Source organism: Amblyomma mixtum, chromosome 3 (genome assembly GCF_055824585.1).
Source record: "Amblyomma mixtum isolate Tamu chromosome 3, ASM5582458v1, whole genome shotgun sequence".
Taxonomy (NCBI): domain Eukaryota; kingdom Metazoa; phylum Arthropoda; class Arachnida; order Ixodida; family Ixodidae; genus Amblyomma; species Amblyomma mixtum.
The window spans coordinates 394391525-394413609 of NC_143014.1; the positions used below are offsets into that span (position 1 = coordinate 394391525).

At 53.1% G+C, this 22085-nt stretch overlaps 1 protein-coding gene across 1 annotated transcript in view; it reads left to right on the plus strand.

Annotated features, from left to right (window-relative positions):
• The window catches only part of LOC149357233 (uncharacterized), a 36353-nt gene that overhangs the window by 12599 nt on the left and 1669 nt on the right, over positions 1 to 22085 (plus strand). Inside the window, exons 4-10 of the mRNA XM_089576541.1 lie at positions 5582 to 5671; positions 6171 to 6203; positions 7803 to 7908; positions 12894 to 12904; positions 14252 to 14300; positions 20512 to 20733; positions 21299 to 21423. Coding sequence (XP_089432667.1) covers positions 5582 to 5671; positions 6171 to 6203; positions 7803 to 7908; positions 12894 to 12904; positions 14252 to 14300; positions 20512 to 20733; positions 21299 to 21423 — 636 coding nt within the window. The remainder of the gene's footprint in view (positions 1 to 5581; positions 5672 to 6170; positions 6204 to 7802; positions 7909 to 12893; positions 12905 to 14251; positions 14301 to 20511; positions 20734 to 21298; positions 21424 to 22085) is intronic.

Sequence of the window (22085 nt, forward strand, 5' to 3'; positions counted from 1 at the left end):
GCTCTTTGAAGGCTGAATAACTTCGTCGCGCAGCATTTCTTCCACCTGGTCCAGGATGTCTTGTCGTTCTCGTGGCGACACTCGGTAGGGGCTCTGGCGGAGAGGTCGGGCGTGCTGGTCGGTTATAGTGCAATGTTTGGCAATCGGCGTTTGTCGGACCTTCGGCGATGACGAGAAGCACTCGCTGTAGCTTCGAAAGAGATTGCGAATCTGGTCTTGTCTGTTCCGGGGCAGGGCTGGGTTTATGTCGAAAGTGGACGAGTTCTCTTGGTCAGGCGAATCTTCTACGGATGGGTCGAAGAGCGTGAAGAAGTCTCGTACGTCGGATATTTCGTCGAGGAATGCAATCGTCGTTCCTCTGTTAACGTGCCGGTATTCTTCGCTGAAGTTAGTCAACAATACTTCGGCTTGTCCTTTGCGGAAATGTGCGATGCCTCTTGCGATGCCGATTCCACGGTCGAGAAGCAACTGCATGTTCCCCTCGATAATGGCTTCAGTGTTATTCGCTTCTGTGGCGCCTACGGTGATGATGACGCTTGAGCGGCGTGGGACACTCACGTGTTCCTCCAGGACACTGAGGGCGACGTGATGTTCCGGAGTTCTCATCGACGGGATGGCCTCGTCCGTGGAAAGTGTGATCATCTTGGATCGCAGGTCGATGATCGCTTGATGGTCATTAAGGAAATCCATGCCCAAGATCACTTCGCGGGAACATTGCTGTAGCACTACAAATGTCGCTGGATAGGTATGTCCCTTGAGAGTCACTCGCGCTGTGCACCGTCCTGATGGCGTAATGAGGTGGCCACCTGCGGTGCGAATTTGCGGTCCGTCCCAAGTCGTCGTTACTTTCCTCAGCTGCGCAGCGAATGGTCCGCTCATCACCGAATAATCGGCTCCTGTGTCGACTAGAGCAGTGACTTTCTGGCCATCGATAACCACTTCTAAGTCGGATGTCCTGGCTCTGGAGTTACACGTCGTCCTCGGCGTCGGGTTACGGCTTCGTCGGGTATGTGAATCGTGGGTGGGGCGTGTGGTCGGAGATTTCCTTGATGGCGGCGTAGTTTTGAAGGCGGTTTGCGTCGTGGTCGAGGTTGTTGTATGCGTCGTCGGCTTAGTAGGTGCGGCGTCTTCATACGGCGTGGTCGCTGGAGGATCTTCGTCGTTCCCTCGGCAAGCAACCTGACCTCCACAAGTTGCTTTGTTCAGTTTCCCCTACGGGGGCTAGGGGACCTTCCTCGGACAGCCGCGGCGTAGCTTCGGCTCGGCGAAGGAAATCGTGCGGTGGACGGCGACGGGGAGCGGGAAAAACGGCTTGAAGACACGTACTCCCCTCTACGTAGGTAGTCGTCAATTTCCTGTGGTCGCTGGCCGGGGAGCGGTCGAGGGGCGTCGATGGCGAAACCTCGCAGCCCGATGCGTCTGTACGGGCAGTGGCGAAGTATGTGCCCGGCGTGGCCACAATGGAAACACAGTGGGCGGTTGTCGGGAGTCCGCCACTCGTCGCATTTCCTAAAGCTGTTGCGTCGGTCGTAATGTGGGCGCGCAGGAGCTTGGGGCCGTCCTTCTTGTAGAGCTGGTGCGTGTCGAAGAGGGCTTGGGGGGTCTCGTCGAGGAACAGGACTGAGTAGTGCGGCGGCGTAGTTCATGGCTACAACTTCCGTTGGTGTTGTCTGTGACGGGGAGCCAAGTGCGTGCTGTACTCCTTCGCGGATGATGTCCGTGAACGACGCCACCTGAGTCTGCTGCGTCGGCTGTGTTGGCGATGGCAGCAGTCGGCGAAGTTCTTCGCGAACAATTTCGCGTATGAGATCACGAAGGTTACCTCCACTTGCAGGGGTATCTTCTGGGGGGCTCGCCGACAGTACTTCAAGTGGTCGGTTGTAGTGCCGGGTCCGGGCGTTCAGGGTCTTTTCGATGCTTGAAGCTTCAGCTTCAAACTCGGCGACGGTTGTTGGAGGATCCCGGATCAGTCCAGCGAAGAGTTGCTCCTTCACGCCTCGCATTAGGAAGGAGAGTTTCTTTTCTTCGTTCATGTCAGGGTTGGCGCGCTTGAAAAGGCGTTTCATGTCTTCCACATACGCCGTCACGGTCTCGTTTGGGCGCTGAAATCGCGACTGCAGCAGGATCTCCGCTCTTTCCTTGCGTACGACGCTAGTGAACGTAGCCAGTAGTTGCTTCTTGAAGGTCGCCCAGGTCGTGAGGGAAGATTCGTGGTTTTCGAACCACGTTCTGGCGGAGCCGTCCAATGCAAAATAAACGTTACGAAGCTTAGCGCTGTCGTCCCAGGCGTTCACCGCTGCTACACGATCGTACCGTCTTTGTCAAAAGTAACCAGGCTGCATGGCTTGCTTCTAGCTTGTATAGTGGAGCCCTTGAGACTTTGCTAAACATCAAAACGTAATGGAAGGTAATAAGACCCCCCAGTCCTTACCTCTAGCTGCCATTTCAGCTTCAGGGAATCTGTAGGGGCTCCACTGTCCGAGCTAGAAGCAAACCATGCAGCCTGGTTACTTTTGACAAAGGCGGTACATGTCCAGCCAGTCTTCCCCATCTTCGTGTGGTTCTCCACGAAAAGTCGGTGGCTCACGGGGCTGGCGAAGCACGACGGGCGTTGGCTGTGCACCAGGTTCCATCTTGGGGGGCATAGCACCCCGCACCTCCACCAGATGTTACTGCAGTATGGCAAACAGGAAAACAGCGAGAACGTCTTCGAAACGAAACGCTTTATTCGGGCTGACTTGCGCCCGCAAAGAACTGAATCACTCGGCGACGTCGGCGTAGCAACAAGCGTGCTCGGCGGTCGTCGAACAGAATGCCCGCCGCTGTCGGCCGTGCTCTTTTTAAAGCCGGTAGCGAATCTTCGAGATAAGGCTTTAGAATTTACTAGAACATTCTGGCAAAAACTAGAGTCGGCTCCGTCCGGATGCGATCCATCGAGATAATTCTAGGCGCGTCTTGCGTCACAAACGAAGCGATAAAGCGGCGTGCCGGCAGCTTTGAAGCATGAATAAATAAACACAACAAACAAACGCTACAAAGACTCGCGGCAATATGCATTGGTGGGAAGGGGCATAAGATAGCACTGACAGTTTGTACAGCCACTTGACACTGTGCTCTGGCAGAAGTGGAAGTCAGACGGACTGAAGGCTATATTCGCGGAGAGGACAATTGAGAAATGCATATGAGTCGGGAACAGTAGTATAGTACACGAACAGAAGATATAGTACACGCACTCGCACACACCACCAAAAAAAAATACCCCTCACGATGAAAAGACAAAAGCGCCAGCGCTGGACTCTTCGAACCCTTTCGTTACACGATGACATTGTGGGCTACTTGGCGTTTTTATCTTCTTTGAGACCCTCGTACGGAAGCGTACAAACCTCTGTAATCGCACATTTACTTCCTCAGTGCGTGTGTGTAGCAAAGGAAAAGCTCTCCTGCTTAGAGAGGGCCAGCTTTTTTTCAATTTTAAGCTTTTTGAGCGGGTTGAATTTAGTTCGAGGCGTAATGTAGCACTCATTATAGGTGTCTGAAGCGTTTTAACTTTATGGTCGCTGAAGCACAGCGCATATACCATGAAACGTTGATTTCTCCAGTCAGCTGCGGCGGCAGGGGGAAGATCGGCACAGGCACAAGGCTAGGTCGATATCTCCCCTCCCCCGCCCTCGTCGGCTTCGGCATGCCGTTCCCGGGCCTCAGCGGTGCGCTTTTCGCATCGTCACTTTCCATTGTGCGTCGGTGACTTTAGCAGTCTTTATGCCTGGCACTACCCATGGGGAAGCGACGGGGCCCAGTCGGGATTCATCTCCTCGATCTGTAGCTAGGTGGTCTTCATTTCAGCGCACACACTCAGGTTACACAGCGAGGCTCAGCAGAGTGGAATGGTTGGCTTTGTTGGTGCATCATTGTTTAAACACTGTAGCGCAAAAAAAAAAAAAACGGACACATCGACAGAAACGAACAGCGCCAACTTCCAATAAGGTTTACACTCCAGAGGCATCATAAGGCATCATGCAGGCTAGAAAGGTTTCGCCTGCTCACGTGTGTCCCATAATCTGTGAATTTTACGAGGGAATAAATATTTTCCCTGAGAGGGAAAGGAAGCCTCCCGATCCCCAGAGTTTTCAGAACATACTGAGGAGCCTTAACTTGCTTGAAATCTGCATCTTCTTTCTGCAGGCCGACACACAGCACTTCCCTGCCCCCCCCCCCCCCCCCCCTCCCACCCCTCCTCTTTCTATTGAGGTGCCCAGATTTAATTCATAATGCCTGGCTGTGTACTAAACCGTCAACTGTAAGCACTTGCAGTATGATTAGCCCCAAAATAAAGTGGGCAGAAATTGAGCTACGCGTGAATTTTAGCGCTCTGGGAGCCGAAAAACACCCCAAGCAGCCCAAAAAGCCCACATAACCCGCTACGAGAACCTCTGCTTTAGTCGAACGTCTTATGCGGCATTTGTAGCTTCTGTGTCGGGTTCTTGGATGCTTTCGTTCTTTCGAACCCGTTTACCTCCATGGTTGGACAGTAGCAAAAATTCTAAAACAATTCGCTCAAAACCCCCTATTGGCACGCAACACGGTAGGCGCAGCTCCCGGTTTGTTGACACACAGTTAAAGAACCCCAGGTGGTCGAAATTTCCGGAGCCCTTCACTACGGCATCCTCCATAGCCTGAGTCGCTTTGTGACGTTAACCGCGAATAAGCCAAACCAACAGTGGCGTCATAGCAGGCCTCACATTGGCTCTCTGCACTTTTCTCATGTTGACTGGCACAGCCCTTGTACTTTGCTGTTTCTATTCGAAACGCGTTCTTTCCAGCGGTGTGGGGTACCCTTATTGGCTGATGTTAGTTGGGAAGCGGCGTTGGGAATTGACTCCTGAAAAAAAAAATCTACCATAGTTTAGGTTTCCGCAATTTGCTCATTTTGAAAAAAAAAAAACGATCTGATTTGCTCTCAGAGTTGCGCAGCACGAGCGTGCACAAGGCAGGTAGTGTGGTTTGGAAGTTGTGAGCACTATCCCACTTTCGTCGCCTTACTGAGAGGCGCCGAATGTTTCGGTCTTCGTGTCGTCTCGACTTCTCTTTTTTATGTTGACACACAACGTCGTGTGTAGAAGACGGCGCGGCCCATTCCGATCGCTAGTACGATAATGCATTCGCTTTCCGCGGAAAAAAACGCAGGTGTGCTGCGCTATGTCAGTGCACGTCAAAGAACCACAGGTGGCTGAAGGTAATTCAGAGCCCTCCACTATAGTCTCTGATAGCCCGTGTTGCAGCTTTGTGACGTCAGACCCCACGTACCACACACCTCTGCGCGCAGGTGGTGCAGCAAAAGCCCGGTCAAGGGAAAGTCCTTTTGTCCGAAGCAAGTGTCGCCAGTGCCCAGTTATCTGTCGCCCCGAATAAAGGCACCTTTTGGCATTGTGAATGCGCGAACTCTTTGTAAATTCGAGGCACATTTTTGCTAAACGCATCACGTGGTCCGGGCTGTGACGAACAGCGCCTCTCGCTACGCCGATGAACATTGAGCAACACAGAGTCCGTGTCGCGCCTAACGATTCAGTGTTTGGGTGCGCAGGCTGCAAGAAGTCCGGCAAGGGACGCGGCAAGCACAAGGGCGGTAAGCGCGGGAGCCGCGCCAAAAACTTCAACGAGCTGCGCCTGGAAGGTAAGCACGCGCACCGACATTATTTTTGGTATCGCGACACTGTGGACATGAGCGTTGGATACTGAGGCAGTGCAATTACTGGGCTTCATCATAGTCATCACCCTATGTCCAGTGCCCCCCCATATCCCTTGTGCCAGCTGCGGCCACCTTATACCAGCGAACTTCCTATTCTCACATCTGATTTTTGTGCTGCCCCCCGCTGCACTTGCGTTGAATCTAGTCCGCTACCCTTACCGACCATCGGTTACCTTGTCTCCGTATTACATGCCCATTTCTTCTTATTGATTTCAACTAGGATGTCACTAATTAGCCTACATTTCCTGGTCTACTCTGCTCCTTTTACATGTCTTTTAACAGTCGCTCCAAGTGGCGCAACAATTCCACTGCTCTGTAGCCAGCAGCCTCCAAATAACGCCTATATCGCCTCATATGAGCCAAGGAATCGCACTGCAAACGCGGTAAGCGTTTTCTAATCGTGTGTGTGCGTTTTTTTTTCCAGACTATGTGCCGGAGGAGTGCATCGAAAGCCTCGGTAGGTGTCTTTCGCTTTCTTGTATACCTCACTTTCACCTCGCAGGATTTTTAGACTCGTTTTTAATGCACAGCGTATCATGATTACATTCCATTTTACTTAGTATAACACAGAGTTAAATAAACATTGCTTCGGTGCTGTTTTAGCCTTGTCCTCCTTGTGCCATTAAACTACCAACTAGCTAATTCGTTTAAACTCCCATAGCTAATTCGCAAGACGTGAACTTAAAGGGACCATGTAAAGAATTAAAAGCCGCTTGTAAATGTTAGAAGTGATGCTCAGAAGCATTGACACCAAGTGTGAGTCTTCTGAACTGAGCCGGCAATTTATTATGAATTTTTAAAAATCGTGTTTTTTTAAATTCGCGGGCCGTTTGGTGTCCTCGTAGGGAGCCATTTTGGAACCAAAATCGGGAAAACAGACGTCACTAGACCCATGACGTCGGCAGGCCACCACACGCTGTCATTCGCTCGAGCCGCGGCAGCTACGACGTCACGGGCACACTTCCGGTAGCGGTGAAAATCGTCTGCTCATGCCGCCGCGCGACCCCCTCGGGCAAGCGCGAGCCAGCTAGGCATTGCCTTCGCGCGTATGGTTTCAATTTACCTCTGCCGCCTCTTTCTGTCGCGAGTTCGGGAGCCAAGAAAGCGCAGAGACCGGAGAGACGCTGCCGACGTACGCTGCTCCTCGGGAGTGCAACCGGAAGTCGTAAACCGAACGTCAGCGAATGACGTATTCATGGGCGGAGCCCAGTCCCGGAGCTGTTTTCTTTATTTTTTTTTATGGTGCCCCGCGCGTACGAGTTGACGGGGGAGAGGAGGAGCGTGATTTTTAATCGTCTATAACTTCGTTGTTATTGATGCTAGCTCAAATTCCCTCGCTGCGGTGACGAGTGATGGATTGCCTACCTTTACGTAATCTCAATAAATTTATTTCATAGTCCCTTTAACGGCGTGAATCTTGCACCTTTCTTTCTAGCCTATGTAACGGTGGAGAATAACGGCAGCCGTGTTCTCTCCATGGGTGTGAGGTCAAATGGCACACACGCGAAGAAAATTAGCGTGGCAGTTGCGCGCAATCTGCTTTCATTGGGTTGTAGAACCGTACAACTCATCAGCAATGCCTTGCTGCGCTCTTGAGTGTTGAGAGTCTTAAACAGCAGTTATATTTTACTGTTCGTGCATACGCTTGGCCTCTGCTCTTTCTGACGCCCCATTTCACTACTTTTTGGCGGCCTAGATCGTTTCTCAGGTTTGAAATACTTTTCAGAGAACCCACACGTACGCCTCTCGCGTGTCGCGCCTTGTATCCGTTTATTTTGCGGTGAAGTATCTGGGGGGCGTGCCGCGTGAAGGTGTACTCCGCCCCTCGTGGATTTTGCTGCGCCAGGCGGCGAGTCCTAGTAGTTTACGTGCTGGTTAAAATTACACGGCAACAGTGCCCACGCTGTGGCGGGGAGGGGCTTAGAAGCAATTCATTGCGACGAAAAATACAATGTTGAAAAGACGGAGGGAGGTGGAGGGCGAGTGGCAACGGTGAAATGGGATGCACGACGCACCACGGGCGCCATTCTCACGGAAAACTGTTTCCATTTTGCAGAGAAGAGAGACAGCTGCAGTCTGGCAATCACCATGAGATACAACGTGCGCTCCGTTGACCTTACGGAGCTTTCTGGTGACATCGTCAAGTTGGTTTTCAAGGGGAGGTGAGTGGACCAGACTCCTTCGTATTTCAGTAACTCGCTTCCAGTGTATGCGCTCGTCCGCACGTTGTCTTCAGACGCGAAAGCTTTTTACAGAATTTACAGAAAGCCTTTTATAGAATAACAGAAGGAACTGCCCGCGTACGTCTTACACGCTCCGAGCATTCTTAGAAACTTGGCATTATTGTCCTGCGCGGCTTATTTCCCTATTAAATTTTTTAACTGACCTCCGAGAGTAGGAGGAATCAACCAACGCGTGGAGTGCCTTTCAGTCAGTCGTGGAGCGGCTTCGCTTTCGCTTTTATTTTTTATTTTTTTTGGGGGGGAGGGGGTTTATGAATAAAGTTTCATTCGCTGAGAACCTAGCCGCAAATTAGGCCCACAGAAATAAAAAAAACGCGTGGACTCTGCTTTCGCAGATCACTCCGAGTATTATTACTCCTCCGGAGGCACAGCGGCAAGCCGCCACGCGACTGGCTGAAAGGCACTCAACGCGTTCGTTGACTCCTGCTACCTGCGGGAGCCGGACGCCTAATTCGATTTAATCGGGAAATCGGCTGCACAGGACAATAATTCCAAGTTTCTAAGAATGCTTGGAGCGTGTAGACTGAGTTCCCGCGGTAAAAAAAATGAGCTCAGTGTTCTCTTTAGTGTTCCTTTAAGAGTAGAAGGCGACAGCGTTATCGGGCCGCTGCCGGCGCTTATCGGCAGCTGCTCGCGGGTAGGGGGCGCCGGTTTCACGCGTTGACGGAGCAGCTGCGGAAGGCTTCCGCGCTGGTGCTCGGGGCAGTTGCTGACTGATCGATTTCTTGCGACGCGACATGTCGCAGAACTCCTCAACCAATCCGTGCCGTGGCGTGGTATGGCGTCACGTGACTTGACATTGATATCCGGGTTCTTGCTCCGCCGCGAAATTCAAGCCATGGCGGGCGGCAGCCGCCCCGTTTTAGGCGTCCGTGTTCAAACATACACGCTTCGGCGGCAGCATTGCGCCTTCTGCTGCATGCGCTGTTTTCTACTTTTGGCGAGACGTTCGTGTCTCTCCTGTGAAATTTTCCTCAAAGGCAATCTGTGACGTCGTAAAATATTTTTCTCATTCTTATGATAAGCAGCACCTCAATTTCATGTGCGGATAAAAACGGAAACGTGGAAAGAGATGTCGGAGTTGTCTTGAACATTTACGCAGACAAAGGTTATGCATGCTTATACATGCATGCTGCCTTTCGTGATATCAGGACGATTACTGCGAGTAATTTTTCCTGATTGACAGTTAAAGATATGGTTATTCGCGATTAAGTTGCTCTCACTATGCGTTGTAAGGTAACGCATGTGTCCTTGGCCTTTCGTCCACATGCGGGAGTAGAGGTACAGTGTGTTATACATGGTGAGCCGAACACAGGAAATCGGCTCTCGGTGGCGGCATTCGTTGTGTGCACGCCGCTGGGTCCGGCGACGCTTGCGTGGCTGGCTATACCTGCCGCCACCGCAAGCACATGCGCACACAAAGGCACCTCTGGTTTCGTCGTCAGTGCAGTACAGCTTTCGGTGTTTTCAAAGCCGTTCACACCCTCATGTGCGAGCTGAAGGCGGAGAGGGCACTCCACCGCCATTTCTCGTTCGGAGAGACTCGCCTGTGAAAACGCTCGGCGCCCGTCGAGAGTCGGCCAGAGCAGTCGCGTCGCCTTCGCCAGTGTGAACGCGCCTCAACTCCAATTTCGCCGGTCATGTACGATATATCGAACTGTGCGCCGCGCTCCTACAAGTGGCGCTTCTCCCAACAGCCCTCATCGATGACTTTTTTCGCGCGGAGTTCTGCGCGACCTTGTTCACCTGCTGCAAGCGCTATAGCGCTGTGAAACCATGTTACGAGGTGAACGTGAGGTGTGGTTGAGAGTGGTCCCCGATCTCTTGTATTTGTTTTCCATGCCACAAAGTTGCCATGTGGTATAGCGGCGGCCCTCGCTGTAGTGCTACGCTCGCTACGCCGCCGAAGGAGTTGCGCAAACCAGCTTTACCCTAATTTTATGAGCGAGTATTCTATTTACAGTGTGCTGGCAACAAGACTAGGCATCTTATGATAGGAAGTGCCTAGTTCCAGAGAACCTTCCGCCACGGATTAAGGTCAGGCATATCAACGCCCAGTGACCGGCGCGTTGCCAGCACGCCGGCGGGCGGCACGCCACTGCAAGAACCGTCTCACTAGCGTGGTTGACGAGTATTCTTGCTTGTAGCTTACAGATAGGCTTATCTGCTGCCATTTTTTATACATCAAATTATCGGTACATCGAACTATTTCCAGATCCCCTTCGAGTTCGATATATCCGGATTCGACTGCGCTTTATATTTTAATGTTAGAACGTGCCGCTGTTGCGATCGCGTATGAATCCAGGCAACCAATTTTTCCATACGAAACGCATGAAAAAATTTCATACGCCAAAGTGTGCTCAGTCATACTTTAAAGCGATAGCTGTAAGGCTCCCGTTCCGCGGGAAATACGGCGTCCGACGTTCTTGTGTCGCGAAACTCCGAATTGTTCGAAAATGTTTGACGTCACATGTGGAGTGATTTAAACAATACATAAATCGTGATTACTTTCCGGCCGCGGCGGCCGAATTTCGATGGAAGCGAAATTGCAGAGGCCCGTGTGCTGTGCGATGTCAGTGCACGTTATAGAACCCCAGGTGGTCGAAATTTCCGGAGCCCTCCACCGCGCGTCCCTCACAACCTGAGTCGCTTTGGGACGGTAAAATAAATCAAACCAAACCAAATCGTGATTACAAGTTCGCAACATGACCCAGCGTCATTACGACATATAAGCATATAAAGCAAGTTAACTGCGCAGAAAACGAAACGGTTAATAATGGTGGAGAACTGTACGTTTGCCCCTTGGATTTCTAGTCAGACACGCTATCCCTAGGCCACGGAAGCACGTTCTTAGGCTTGGCTAAAGCGAGCTTTTATATGTATGTTGTGTGGTTTTTCACATAACTTTGGTAGTTTACGACTGTGCGCTATTGAGTCTGTGTGCGATTATAGAGGCACTAATTAAGTAAGTTGTGATTAAGTGAGTAACAAAGTGCATGTCGGTGAGGGGTGAGTGTACACGAAGGACCTTCTGCTTGTGTCACGTGACATTGGTGTTCTAGTGATCTGGCACGTGATCAGGCAATATGCTAATGAGACAAGTGTCCGCAGTCGCTGACGCGACCCATTAACGCTATTGCCTCATACCCTTAAAGGCGGAGCTTAAGTGTCCCCCATATTTTGGCCACACCTCTACATGACCCCCCCCCCCCCCCCTCCGCAGAAAGCTTGGCGTGCAGTTTTCAATCTGCTGGTGCCCCTCGAGTCTTATGAGCTCGCATGTGGTCGCGCCGATTGACAGTAATTTTAGGGCGGATAATGTATTTGCTGTAATCGCTCTGCGGCCCTCAGACCGACTGGAAGAGCGACCACTCGCGTTCTTACATGATGTGCCTTAGGCATCAAGGAAGAGCGTCTCAGTACGGCTCTCTTTACTGCTCAGTGACGAGGACCGAGCCCAATGTGCTTACTTGCAACATTAGTAATGTCACGGGGATTTTACATTTGTCATGGGACCGTCAGACTGCGAGCTGTCGAGCTGCGACAATACAAAATATGTGCAGTCGGGCCTCGTTATAACGAAATAATGTATGTAACGAAGGAATAACCACTCCCCTTGGAAGCCCATTTGACATCTCGTTTTTACGAAGTGAAATTTTCTTTCAGCGGGAGAGAACGAACTTCGAGTGAACCCCACAAGCCATTTAGCGCTGAGTCTGTAAATTCGTAACGGTGCTTAACACGTGCATGCCTGTTCAGAGTAAAAAACTGCAGTTGCTCCGTGCGCAAACCTCCTCGCTACGTACGGCCTACTGCGAGCGCGCACTGCTTCTCTGGTTCCGTGTGCACATCAGTTGCCATTTTCACCCCGCCGTGGTGGCTCAGTGGTTACGGCGCTCGCCTGCTGTCCCGAAAGACACGGTTTCGATCCCGACCGCGGCGGTCGAATTTCGATGGAGGCGAAATTCTAGGGGCCCGTGTACTGTACGATATGTCAGTGGACGTTAAACAATCCCAGGTGGTCGAAATTTCAGGGAGCCCTTCACTACGGCGTCCCTCATAGCCTGAGTCGCTTCGGGACGTTAAGTCCCAATAAACGAATAAGCCATTTTCGCATTATGGTCTCAATGTTAAACCTGTTCAGTAGTGCGCTAGATGAGCATAACGGTATCGAGAAGCAGCGGAAAATGAAAGCGTAAAACAATTTCCGTTGACCAGAAGGCGGCCATCATCAAAGCTTTCGGTCTGGCATGTATGCATATCCCTGTCGTGCGAATAAGTGTTGTCGCCCGCGTGCTCGTGAACTATGCTGCGAAGCCAACCAAAGCAGGCACTCGCGACGAAATCGGTGATGCGCGCCCTCTTTTATAGCGGCACCAAGAACGAACGCAGCTGAACATTCCGAATAGGTCGGTCCTCGAAGACCTATCCACCTTGGCTCTGAAGCTCATGCGGCCTGCGGAAGGCATGCGCGCGCGTTGGCAAGGCTGACTTCCTCGGTTGGTGTACGCATATTCGGCCACGTGGTGGGCGCTCGGTTCAGTAATGAGCCCACAACGCACATCGGCGGCACGCTAAACGTCGTCTTTGTTGTTCTCGTTATGTACGTAAGCCCGCTGGCATGCGACAGTTGCAACCGAGGTCGCGTTTGCTATGTCGAAGCAGTAGCTATAAGGAAGAAATCCCGGAGATTCTCCAACTTCGTTGTAACGAGGTTCAGCTCATTATTGATAAATAATACTAGTACCAGCACCCTTTCGCCGGCCGCTGCGGTGGCTCAGTGGTTATGGTGTTGCGCTGCTGACCGGAAAGACGCCGGCTCGATCCCGGCCGCGGCGGTTGAATTTCGATGGAGTTGAAATTCTAGAGGCCCGTGTACTGCGTGATGTCAGTGCACGTTAAAGAGCCCCAGATGGTCGAAATTTCCGGAGGCCTTCACTACGGCGTCCCTCATAGCCTGAGTCGCTTGGGACGTTAAACCCCATCAACCAACCACTACTCCTCTACGATTGAGTTTTTTTTTACTATACCGTAACTACGAGCCATGCATCAAATGCGAATTTCAATCTACCTTGAGGAAAAACACGGCGCACTCCTAAGACACGGACAAAGAAAGGCAAGAAGATACAGCGCTGACTTCAACTGGTTATTTTATTGTGGAGCAACATATATATACGTTCTAAAAGTGGGCGGGAAGACATGAGTAACATCTGCTGTGTTTGCACGCGACCCAAAGATAACAAACTGCAATTGAAAATAACATGAGGGCAAGGGTGACCCTTGGAGGCAACAAAAAATGAAAACTAGACAAGATAAAGAGACAAGTGGAGGGGCGATTAAACGGATCACGCTTAAAAGGATGACGAAAGCAGGCAGTACAAGAGACAAAAAACACTAGGAGGTGACAAGTGAACAAAATGCACTAAAAGGCCAAAAAGACCATTAAAATTGTTTTAAAACCGATAAAAGAACCAAAAGGGACGTTAAAAGGAGAAGACAGAAAACAACCTTGTCCAAAAGGTAAAAAAGGCTAAAAGACGAATTTCGAATCCTACACATTAAAATTGCTCTATGCCTGGTCTTAGGAGTGCGCTGTGTTTTTCTTCAAGATGAACTACCAACTAGCCTGCTCTTCCACCCTTTCAATCTACCTGCTGGTTATGTGCACGCATGGAATGCTTAGTTCATTACTCCGGTGCGTAATTTTGGAATTGCCTATTAACTTGAAACTTGCACATGACTCCAGTATGAACTGCAAGTTTATATCAGCAGCTAGGAAGCGCCCTGAACGCCCCCCCCCCCCCCCCCCCCCCGCTTTTCTTTCTTTTGGTGGTGCTTTTGTTTTTCTTTTGTGAATATTTACTCTGTGCTTTTCCTTATCATTGTTTGTTTTTTTGTATTCCTATGTGTTTTTATTGCGAGAGCTTTCGATTACTGGTTTGTGCTCATTACGGATGCCTGATGAAATATATTTTGGATTGGACAGCATACTATCATGTCTAGAGTGGAAACATTTTGCATGAATTTCTTGTACTTTCAAAATAGAGATGCTTTTGATTTTATTTGATCACCATTTTTTAGTGCTAAAACAGTGAGAAGGAAAAGCTGATGCAGACGTTAGTTCGAGGCTGGCCAACTCGCGAAGATGTTAAGCGTCAGTGTTAGCATCTTCGCGTGTTGGCCAATTTAAATCGTCTGAGTGCCGCCATGAGAGCGGTATCAAAGGGGATAGGAGGCACACCAGCGTGTGAGTGGCGTTAAGGCACCACCATGACCACCGGTCGACCGTCAACCAGACAGCACGCCAGCACGTAAGGACTTGCGAACAAGCTGTGGTTGTCTGAGACGATATCACTGCGTCCGTGTTCTCGGAAGGTGGAATTCTAGGGTCAACCTCTTCTTAAGGCAGACACGCCTCGGAAGCCCTCTTCGTTTACATGAACCCGACCGCAGCGGTTCGAGTCAGGCGTCGAGATGAGCAATTCCCCCCCCCTCCAACTCGACGACTGGGCATTTACACGAAGTCGATACCACTTGCGGCGCGCCCTCGGAGTAGAAAATCGGCTCCTGGTGCACTTCTGCCCAGCACATTATCCTATTCCCAGGCCTGGAAGCGATTATAAGGGGGAAGGGCCCAGCGAGTCAGCCCAGTCCTTGCTGTCGAGCTGACTCGGGCCGACCCGACAGACCGACTCGACCCGAGACTATCGAGTTCATGTAAGCGCCTTGGTTGGATCAGGTTTGCACAGCTACAGCAGAGTGCAATCTCCTGCCTTCGAAATCTGCGTCGTTTCATACTGAATGCGCGCACTAAAAGTACGCGCTGATTTGTGCGAGCTTATGGGAAGCTGTTGAGGTGGAAGCATTATAGCGGCCATATTGCACAAATGGACGCTATGCATTTAGGGATAAATTTGACCTCTTTAGTTTGTTTTAATAGGCAGTAGCTATAGCTCTTCTGAGACTTGCGCCTAAAAAGGTTTCATTTGGTTTATGGCGAGTTTAAAGTCCCAAAGCGACTCAGGCTGTAGGGACGCCATAGTGGAGGGCTCCGAATAATTTCGTCCACCTGGGGTTCTTTAGCGCGCACCGACATCGCACAGTACACAGACCCCTAGCATTTCGCCTCCATTGAAATGCGACCGCGGGATCGAACCCGCGTCTTTCGGGCCAGCAGCCGAGCGCCATAACCGCTGAGCCACTGCGGCGGCTGCCATAAAAGCGATCGCAAATTCCAAGTTCCCTCTTGCACATCTTTTTACTCGTCCGTAGAAAGCTTACGCGGGACTCCATCGCGTTAAGTGCAAATATATTCTATAAAGCTTTGTGGGTTTCTAAGTGGACACAGGCCACCACCCACCGCGGGTTCGAGCTTCGCGCGAGCCAAGGGCCCCGATCAGCCGTCACCACACACCACTGGGACACCGATGCGGCGCACTCAACCTCCGCTGGGAGGAGAGCGATTCGCCGCAAAGAAATAGGCCTCCAAGTTCACAAAGGAGACGTTTATTCACGTCGTCCTTCGGCAGGTACACACGCACTCAATCGTCACCCCGTCCCGGGGGCGCGCGAGGAGCAAGGCTCCGCTGCGCGCACGAAGCGACTCGAGCAATGCGCGCCGCTAGCACGCCGCTGCAGGAGAATGTCCCCGCGGCAGTGCTGTGATCTCTCTCTCGTGTCGACCGTTGGGCCGGTTGCGAGAGAGAGTGGGCAATCAACGCAAGGTACGCCTGTCGGAAGTCGCTGGACCCCGCTGGACAGGCTCGAGCCGCTGCAGGTCAGAGGACACGTGCGGGCGAGCTCGAGTATGCACTGGTCCGAACGGCAAAGGCCGGCACGGACAAAACAGTAACGTACGCACCTTACGCTGTCTCGGAGGGATCTCTCCCTCTGGGCCCCGCTCGGACGGTCGCGCGGTGCGCGGCCGCCCCAAAGCGGATCCCGAATTCCCGCCAAAAGGCGCCAATCGCAAAGGCCCTTGGGGAGCCGGGGCGGAGCTGTGGCTAAATGACAGTGATTAGTCACCCAGCCGCCTCTCCACCGCCTGAGGCGGGAGCAAGGGAAAGAGGAGAAACAACGCAGGAGGCCGGCACAGCCGCGCAAAGGCGACGGCGGAAAGCCAGGATTCCCACATCCCCCTCTCCTTAAATGCCCTCCTACCCATCGGCAAAGCACGCGGCCAAAATAAAGAAATCAATACACAAAAAAAATAAGCTAGACTTCAGTTCCAAAATAAAGAAATGAATACGCAAAAAAAACTAGCTACACTTGTTTCAGCCAGAACAACGTAAAGAAAACAACACACAAAGGAAAAACAAGGCAAACACTTGCACATCCTTCAGTAAATCAAAAACAGCTTGCAGATTATATACACGGTACACAAGAAGATGTGAATACAACTGTACAGCTATGTTACAGGTGGATGGCAGCCTCAAAGTTCGGTGGCGCGGCCCAGTGGGCCTGTCGGCGACTCACCGCTCGCAGACTTCAAGTTGAACGGGTTGGGAGGGCCGACGACTGATGGCGATCTTCTTTCCGTTGATGACGACGGGGCCGCGGCAGAGCATTAACCCCGCGCCCTTGGGCACAACATCACGTTCGGGCACAACATCACGTTCGGGCACAACAGAGTTAGTGCGCCCCTTTCACGCTGGCTGAAACGGGCGAGGACGTTCGGCGGCGTCCTGATGTGTAACCTTGGCCACAGCGAGGGGTCCTTCTCATCCTCGCGCTCACGCAGAAGCACACAAGGGCACAACTCACAGGCGTCGCCTTGGCTCATGGTTACGCGCGCACACAGTCACAGCCACAACCACGCATACACCGGCAAGTGCGCGGACGCTGGTCGGCGACAACGATCCCCTCATCAGAAGCGTCCAGAGGCGCCGCGGCGAGGGTCAAAGGGTGCACTTTCCGCCCCCCATCGCCCCAAACGCCCCGCCAACTTCCCCTCCATGCGGGCCGCACAAAACTCGCACCGCGACACACGGCTCCTTAACGAGCCAACCACCCACAGTCGGGCCGGAAATGAGAAAAGGCGCGCCGTACAAACGATACCCATCTTTTGCTTCTAGCAGATAAGAGCAAGCACGAGCGGGCTGAAGTTTGCCTATGTACATCTCGGTACGTTAGAACGAAAACAGACGTACAAGCGGGGAAACGAAAGTGGCTAGAAACTGACTCAAACAAAACAAATAAATAAATAGATAAACACACAAGGCTGGAACTGAGCATGCTGCAAAAACAAAAAAAAATAACACACCGTGCTTCGCCTGGGTAGGGCCTGACGAGAAAGCTCGCCAGCTAGCTGAGGCTGCGTGCCTTCGGTTGCGGAAAAGTGCACCGTCCGGCATCAATCACACCGGTGACCGTCGCCTCAGATTGTACCGGTGCTCCGAACGCTTGCGTTCCGCAGCACCAGTTGTGCCTTTGCGCTTGCTTTTGATACCAGTGGGTACCGGCGTAAGCTCGTCAGACCGTGACGCGTAGGCCTTCAGGTCTATGAACCCCTGCTTGCTTCTGGGGAAAGGCCCCATCAAATCGCAGGTGGCCATCTGCCACGGACGCACACTGTCAGTCGGTTTCATCATTCCAGGCGGCTTGCCGCCCCGTGATTTCACCGCTTGACAGACATGGCAGGAACGGCAATAGCGGAAAATGTCACGCTTCATGCCGGGCCACGTCAGCGAATGACTCAGTTTTGCAAAAACTTTGGAGCCACTCAGATGACCGGCCAGTGGTTCGTCATGAGAGAATCGCAAAAGTGCGCCTCTCAGACTTTTGGGGATAACCACCTTGAACGGGTCGATGGACTCGTCATCGGTGGCTATGTACTTCAGCACGAGCCCGTCATGGTCCAGCAAATATGAATCCCCGGGGTTAGCCGCGACACACGCTGGCTTCTGCCCCCCTGCGCCCGCTACAATACCAGTAGCGTCACGGCGCTCCGTCTCCCTGAGACCGTCGCTCACCTCGCGACAAAACGGGTCATTTTGCTGGGCTTTCAGTAGCTCTTTAGGGCTGAAAACGATTCCAGTCATCCCAGAGGGGAGCGTGGTCTCGTCCCCACTCAGGTTTGCAGCCAAAATTTCCGTTCGCGTCGGCACCTCCGAGGCGCTCATGAAGAGCTTTGCCTCTCGTCCGCTTTGCGAAGAGCTGCTTGCCTGGTTAGCGGAATGGGATAACCCGTTTGCGGGCTCCCCCTCCTTGCCGCCCGGCGGCTCGTCCGCTGTTTCGCCCCCTCCGCCTACAGGCGTCAAGGCGCCGCTGGCGAGTGGGGCACGGGATAGCGCGTCAGCTACCACGTTCGTGCTCCCCTTTCGATACTGCACGGAAAAGTCGTAATGCTGTATCAGGAGAGCCCAGCTCGCCAGCCGACCCGCAGGCTCGCGGAGCCGCATCAGCCAACTGAGCGCACTGTGGTCTGTCTGCACCACGAATTGCGTTCTATCAAGGTAGACGACGAATTTGCGCAGTGCAAACACGATGGCGAGGCACTCCTTCTCGGTCACGGAATAATTCCTCTCCGAGGGCAGCAAGGAGCGGCTGGCAAAGGCCAGCGGTTGCAGCACGCCATCGAATTCCTGTAGGAGAACTGCTCCTAAACCCAGATCGCTCGCGTCAGTCTGGACTACGAACTGTCTGGTCAGGTCGGGTAGCCTGAGCTGCGCTGTCTCGGCAATGGCACTAGACAGGAGGCGAAAGGATCGCTCTTGCTCGGGCTCCCATCGCCACGCGGCAGTCATTCCCAAGAGCTCGGTCAAGGGTGCCTGAGCGGCGATGAGTGGCGTGGTTTCCACAGGGAACCGGGCCAGCGCCTCGCCGTTCCCAGAGCAGAATTGACTGCTCGCGGGGCACGGCTGCTGCTGTTCGAAACTGCCGGTTGCGGCAGCGTGACACGAACTGCTTTCGCACTGGGCGGAAAGCGTGCACAGCTGAGGCATGCGACCAGCGGGCGCACCGCAGGGTGCTTCCGATACAGCTCCAATGGGAGCCGCGTGGTCGACATTTTGGGTTGTGTCGCCGTAAACCCCAATGGGGGCCGCGGCCAACCACGGTGTCTAGCTATTCGAAGGAACAGCAGCCAGCGGATAAAACGACGCTACAACTCCGTAGGGAGCCGACATGTAGCTGCCGAGTGCCCCGCTGGGGGTGTTAGACATGGTGCGCAAGCGTGATCGTCAAGGCGACCTGCTCGGCTAATGTGCCATCAAAGGCGTAAGCGCCAATGACTTAGCACGTTGGGCGCCAATTGTGGGTTTCTAAGTGGACACAGGCCACCACCCACCGCGGGTTCGAGCTTCGCGCGAGCCAAGGGCCCCGATCAGCCGTCACCACACACCACTGGGACACCGATGCGGCGCACTCAACCTCCGCTGGGAGGAGAGCGATTCGCCGCAAAGAAATAGGCCTCCAAGTTCACAAAGGAGACGTTTATTCACGTCGTCCTTCGGCAGGTACACACGCACTCAATCGTCACCCCGTCCCGGGGGCGCGCGAGGAGCAAGGCTCCGCTGCGCGCACGAAGCGACTCGAGCAATGCGCGCCGCTAGCACGCCGCTGCAGGAGAATGTCCCCGCGGCAGTGCTGTGATCTCTCTCTCGTGTCGACCGTTGGGCCGGTTGCGAGAGAGAGTGGGCAATCAACGCAAGGTACGCCTGTCGGAGGTCGCTGGACCCCGCTGGACAGGCTCGAGCCGCTGCAGGTCAGAGGACACGTGCGGGCGAGCTCGAGTATGCACTGGTCCGAACGGCAAAGGCCGGCACGGACAAAACAGTAACGTACGCACCTTACGCTGTCTCGGAGGGATCTCTCCCTCTGGGCCCCGCTCGGACGCTCGCGCGGTGCGCGGCCGCCCCAAAGCGGATCCCGAATTCCCGCCAAAAGGCGCCAATGACAAAGGCCCTTGGGGAGCCGGGGCGGAGCTGTGGCTAAATGACAGTGATTAGTCACCCAGCCGCCTCTCCACCGCCTGAGGCAGGAGCAAGGGAAAGAGGAGAAACAACGCAGGAGGCCGGCAAGCCGCGCAAAGGCGACGGCGGAAAGCCAGGATTCCCACAGCTTTTTTAGAAGGGGTTGAGAAAAATCGCTTGAAACAAAATTTGAGAACTACGCGCAGCCTGGGTCTTCAGTGCACTGATAGTGCACACATTGGTGACGCTTTAACTGCCTCGGCTGGCGAGTGTCACTGTGCCAGCGGAGAAAAAAAGTCGAGCTAAGACTTCACTCCTTGCTTCAGCGTACCTGCGCGCCGCAGGAAAGAACGCCGGGCTGCTGTATAGCAGCCAATGGCCGGAATCGCAGCCCTTCATCGCGCAACTATAGCTCACTGCGAGTGAGATTGGTGGTGTCTCAAGGCACAGTGGCATATCAGAGCTCTTGTGAAATTCCGCAAGCCGGGCTACTGTAGCCAACCTCGCCGTTGCTAGAGAACCCGGAACACGGCCTAACTCGCTGGGTCTATATACAGAGTTACTACAGAGACACTGTGCTTTCCATATGCCTCGTATTCGCTGGCCGCAGGAAGGCCTTCGCCCGTTACCTGAGCCCGGCGATAGCCGCTGCCAACTTGAAGCGCCTCCAGAAGCACGTCGGAGGGAAGCTGCTGCGAGTGGACAAGTGCGTGACGCGCAAGACCGCCACCATTGGGAACATGCTGGACGTCTTCCGGCTGCCGTATGACTGTCCCGTGCGCCGCCTCAAAGAGCACTTTCCGGGGGCCCGAGTTCTCATCATCAAGAATGGGTGAGCACCTTGCGCATGACTGACACAGCCTCCATTTGTGGATGCCAGTTGGCACAGAGGCTGTACAGGATGCATTGCTGTCTTATAACCTGTAGGTGAAGAAAGGCCAAATCGCTGAGAAATTTATGTGGCGGTGATGGAAGGCGCATGTCAGCAGCGTGGCCAATCGCGCGCCCTGCGCCATCCGCCGATTAAGTCGTGTCCAGAACCGTGCTATTGCGCACGTTTCCTTGCTTGCCACTTGTAGAATTGAAATGCAGGCATATATTTTGGTGCAGTGACGATATGATGTTTGTTGCAAGTGAGCGCTTTTTCGTCGCGGCTGTGCGCGCATGCTGTACTCACCTCATGGTTTCGTGCACGGCATGCTAGCAGGTGTCGAGGGAGTTCCGAACGAATACATGACACGCTGCCGCTAACATGCCGAGCGACCATTTTGTTGTCTGCACAGGCTGAGATCGCGGAAGCGACCACGGTGTTATTGTCGGATAAATTCCGGGCAGTGTGGTCGAAATTACTGGCTGGCTATAGATGTTGTGCAGCTCGGGTTGTTTGCCTCTTCTAGATTCGCTCGTCTCGAGTTTGGCAGCGTGGACGAAATTCGACGAGCCCTGAGAAGACCCGGGTGTACTTCTTTTGATGGGCACACCGTACGCTTCGGTCTCGTAAAGGAGCTCCCGGAAGAGGACGGTAGGTCTCATTTTTGGCAGCTCTGCTCGATGCTATAGAGTACTCGATGCAGGGCTTGTTGGTTCATGCTACAAAGGAGGAGGAGGAGGAGGGAAGGTGCGGGGATCTGTAGGAAGGACGAAAACGAGAAAAAAAACAGGAGATCAATGGGCTTCACAAAGCAGTAGGTGTATATAAAAAAAATGGCGAAGAGAGGAAAGTGAACCAGGATAAATGTGAAAAGAGGTAGGGACAGAAGAAGAGATAAAGAACGAGTGAAATCAAAATTTAAATAAGGTAAAAAACGGAAAGCAATCATGGCAGGAACCAAAACACGAAAGAGAAAAACAGAACCCGTAACTGCCCGTGGCCGCTTCCTGTCTGAGTGGACCTAGGTCTACGCGCTGGACCAATGACCGTGGCTCGCCTTTCTTTTACCCCCGCATCCATCACATTTTTGAAGGCGTACCTTTTTGTTGCGAAAGAAACACTACGCTAGTCGCTGAGTCATTTCGTGGAACTCTGAAAAGGCCAAGCTGCGCATGCGCGACGAGCGGGTGACGTCACACGGGGCACAGCTGGTGCGCCGGGGCCGCCGCCGCAGCAGCCGCCGCCGCGCCCTCTCCATCGCCTCGCCGACAGTCTCTCTCTCTCTCTCCCTCTTCCTTTCCTGAAGAAAATGA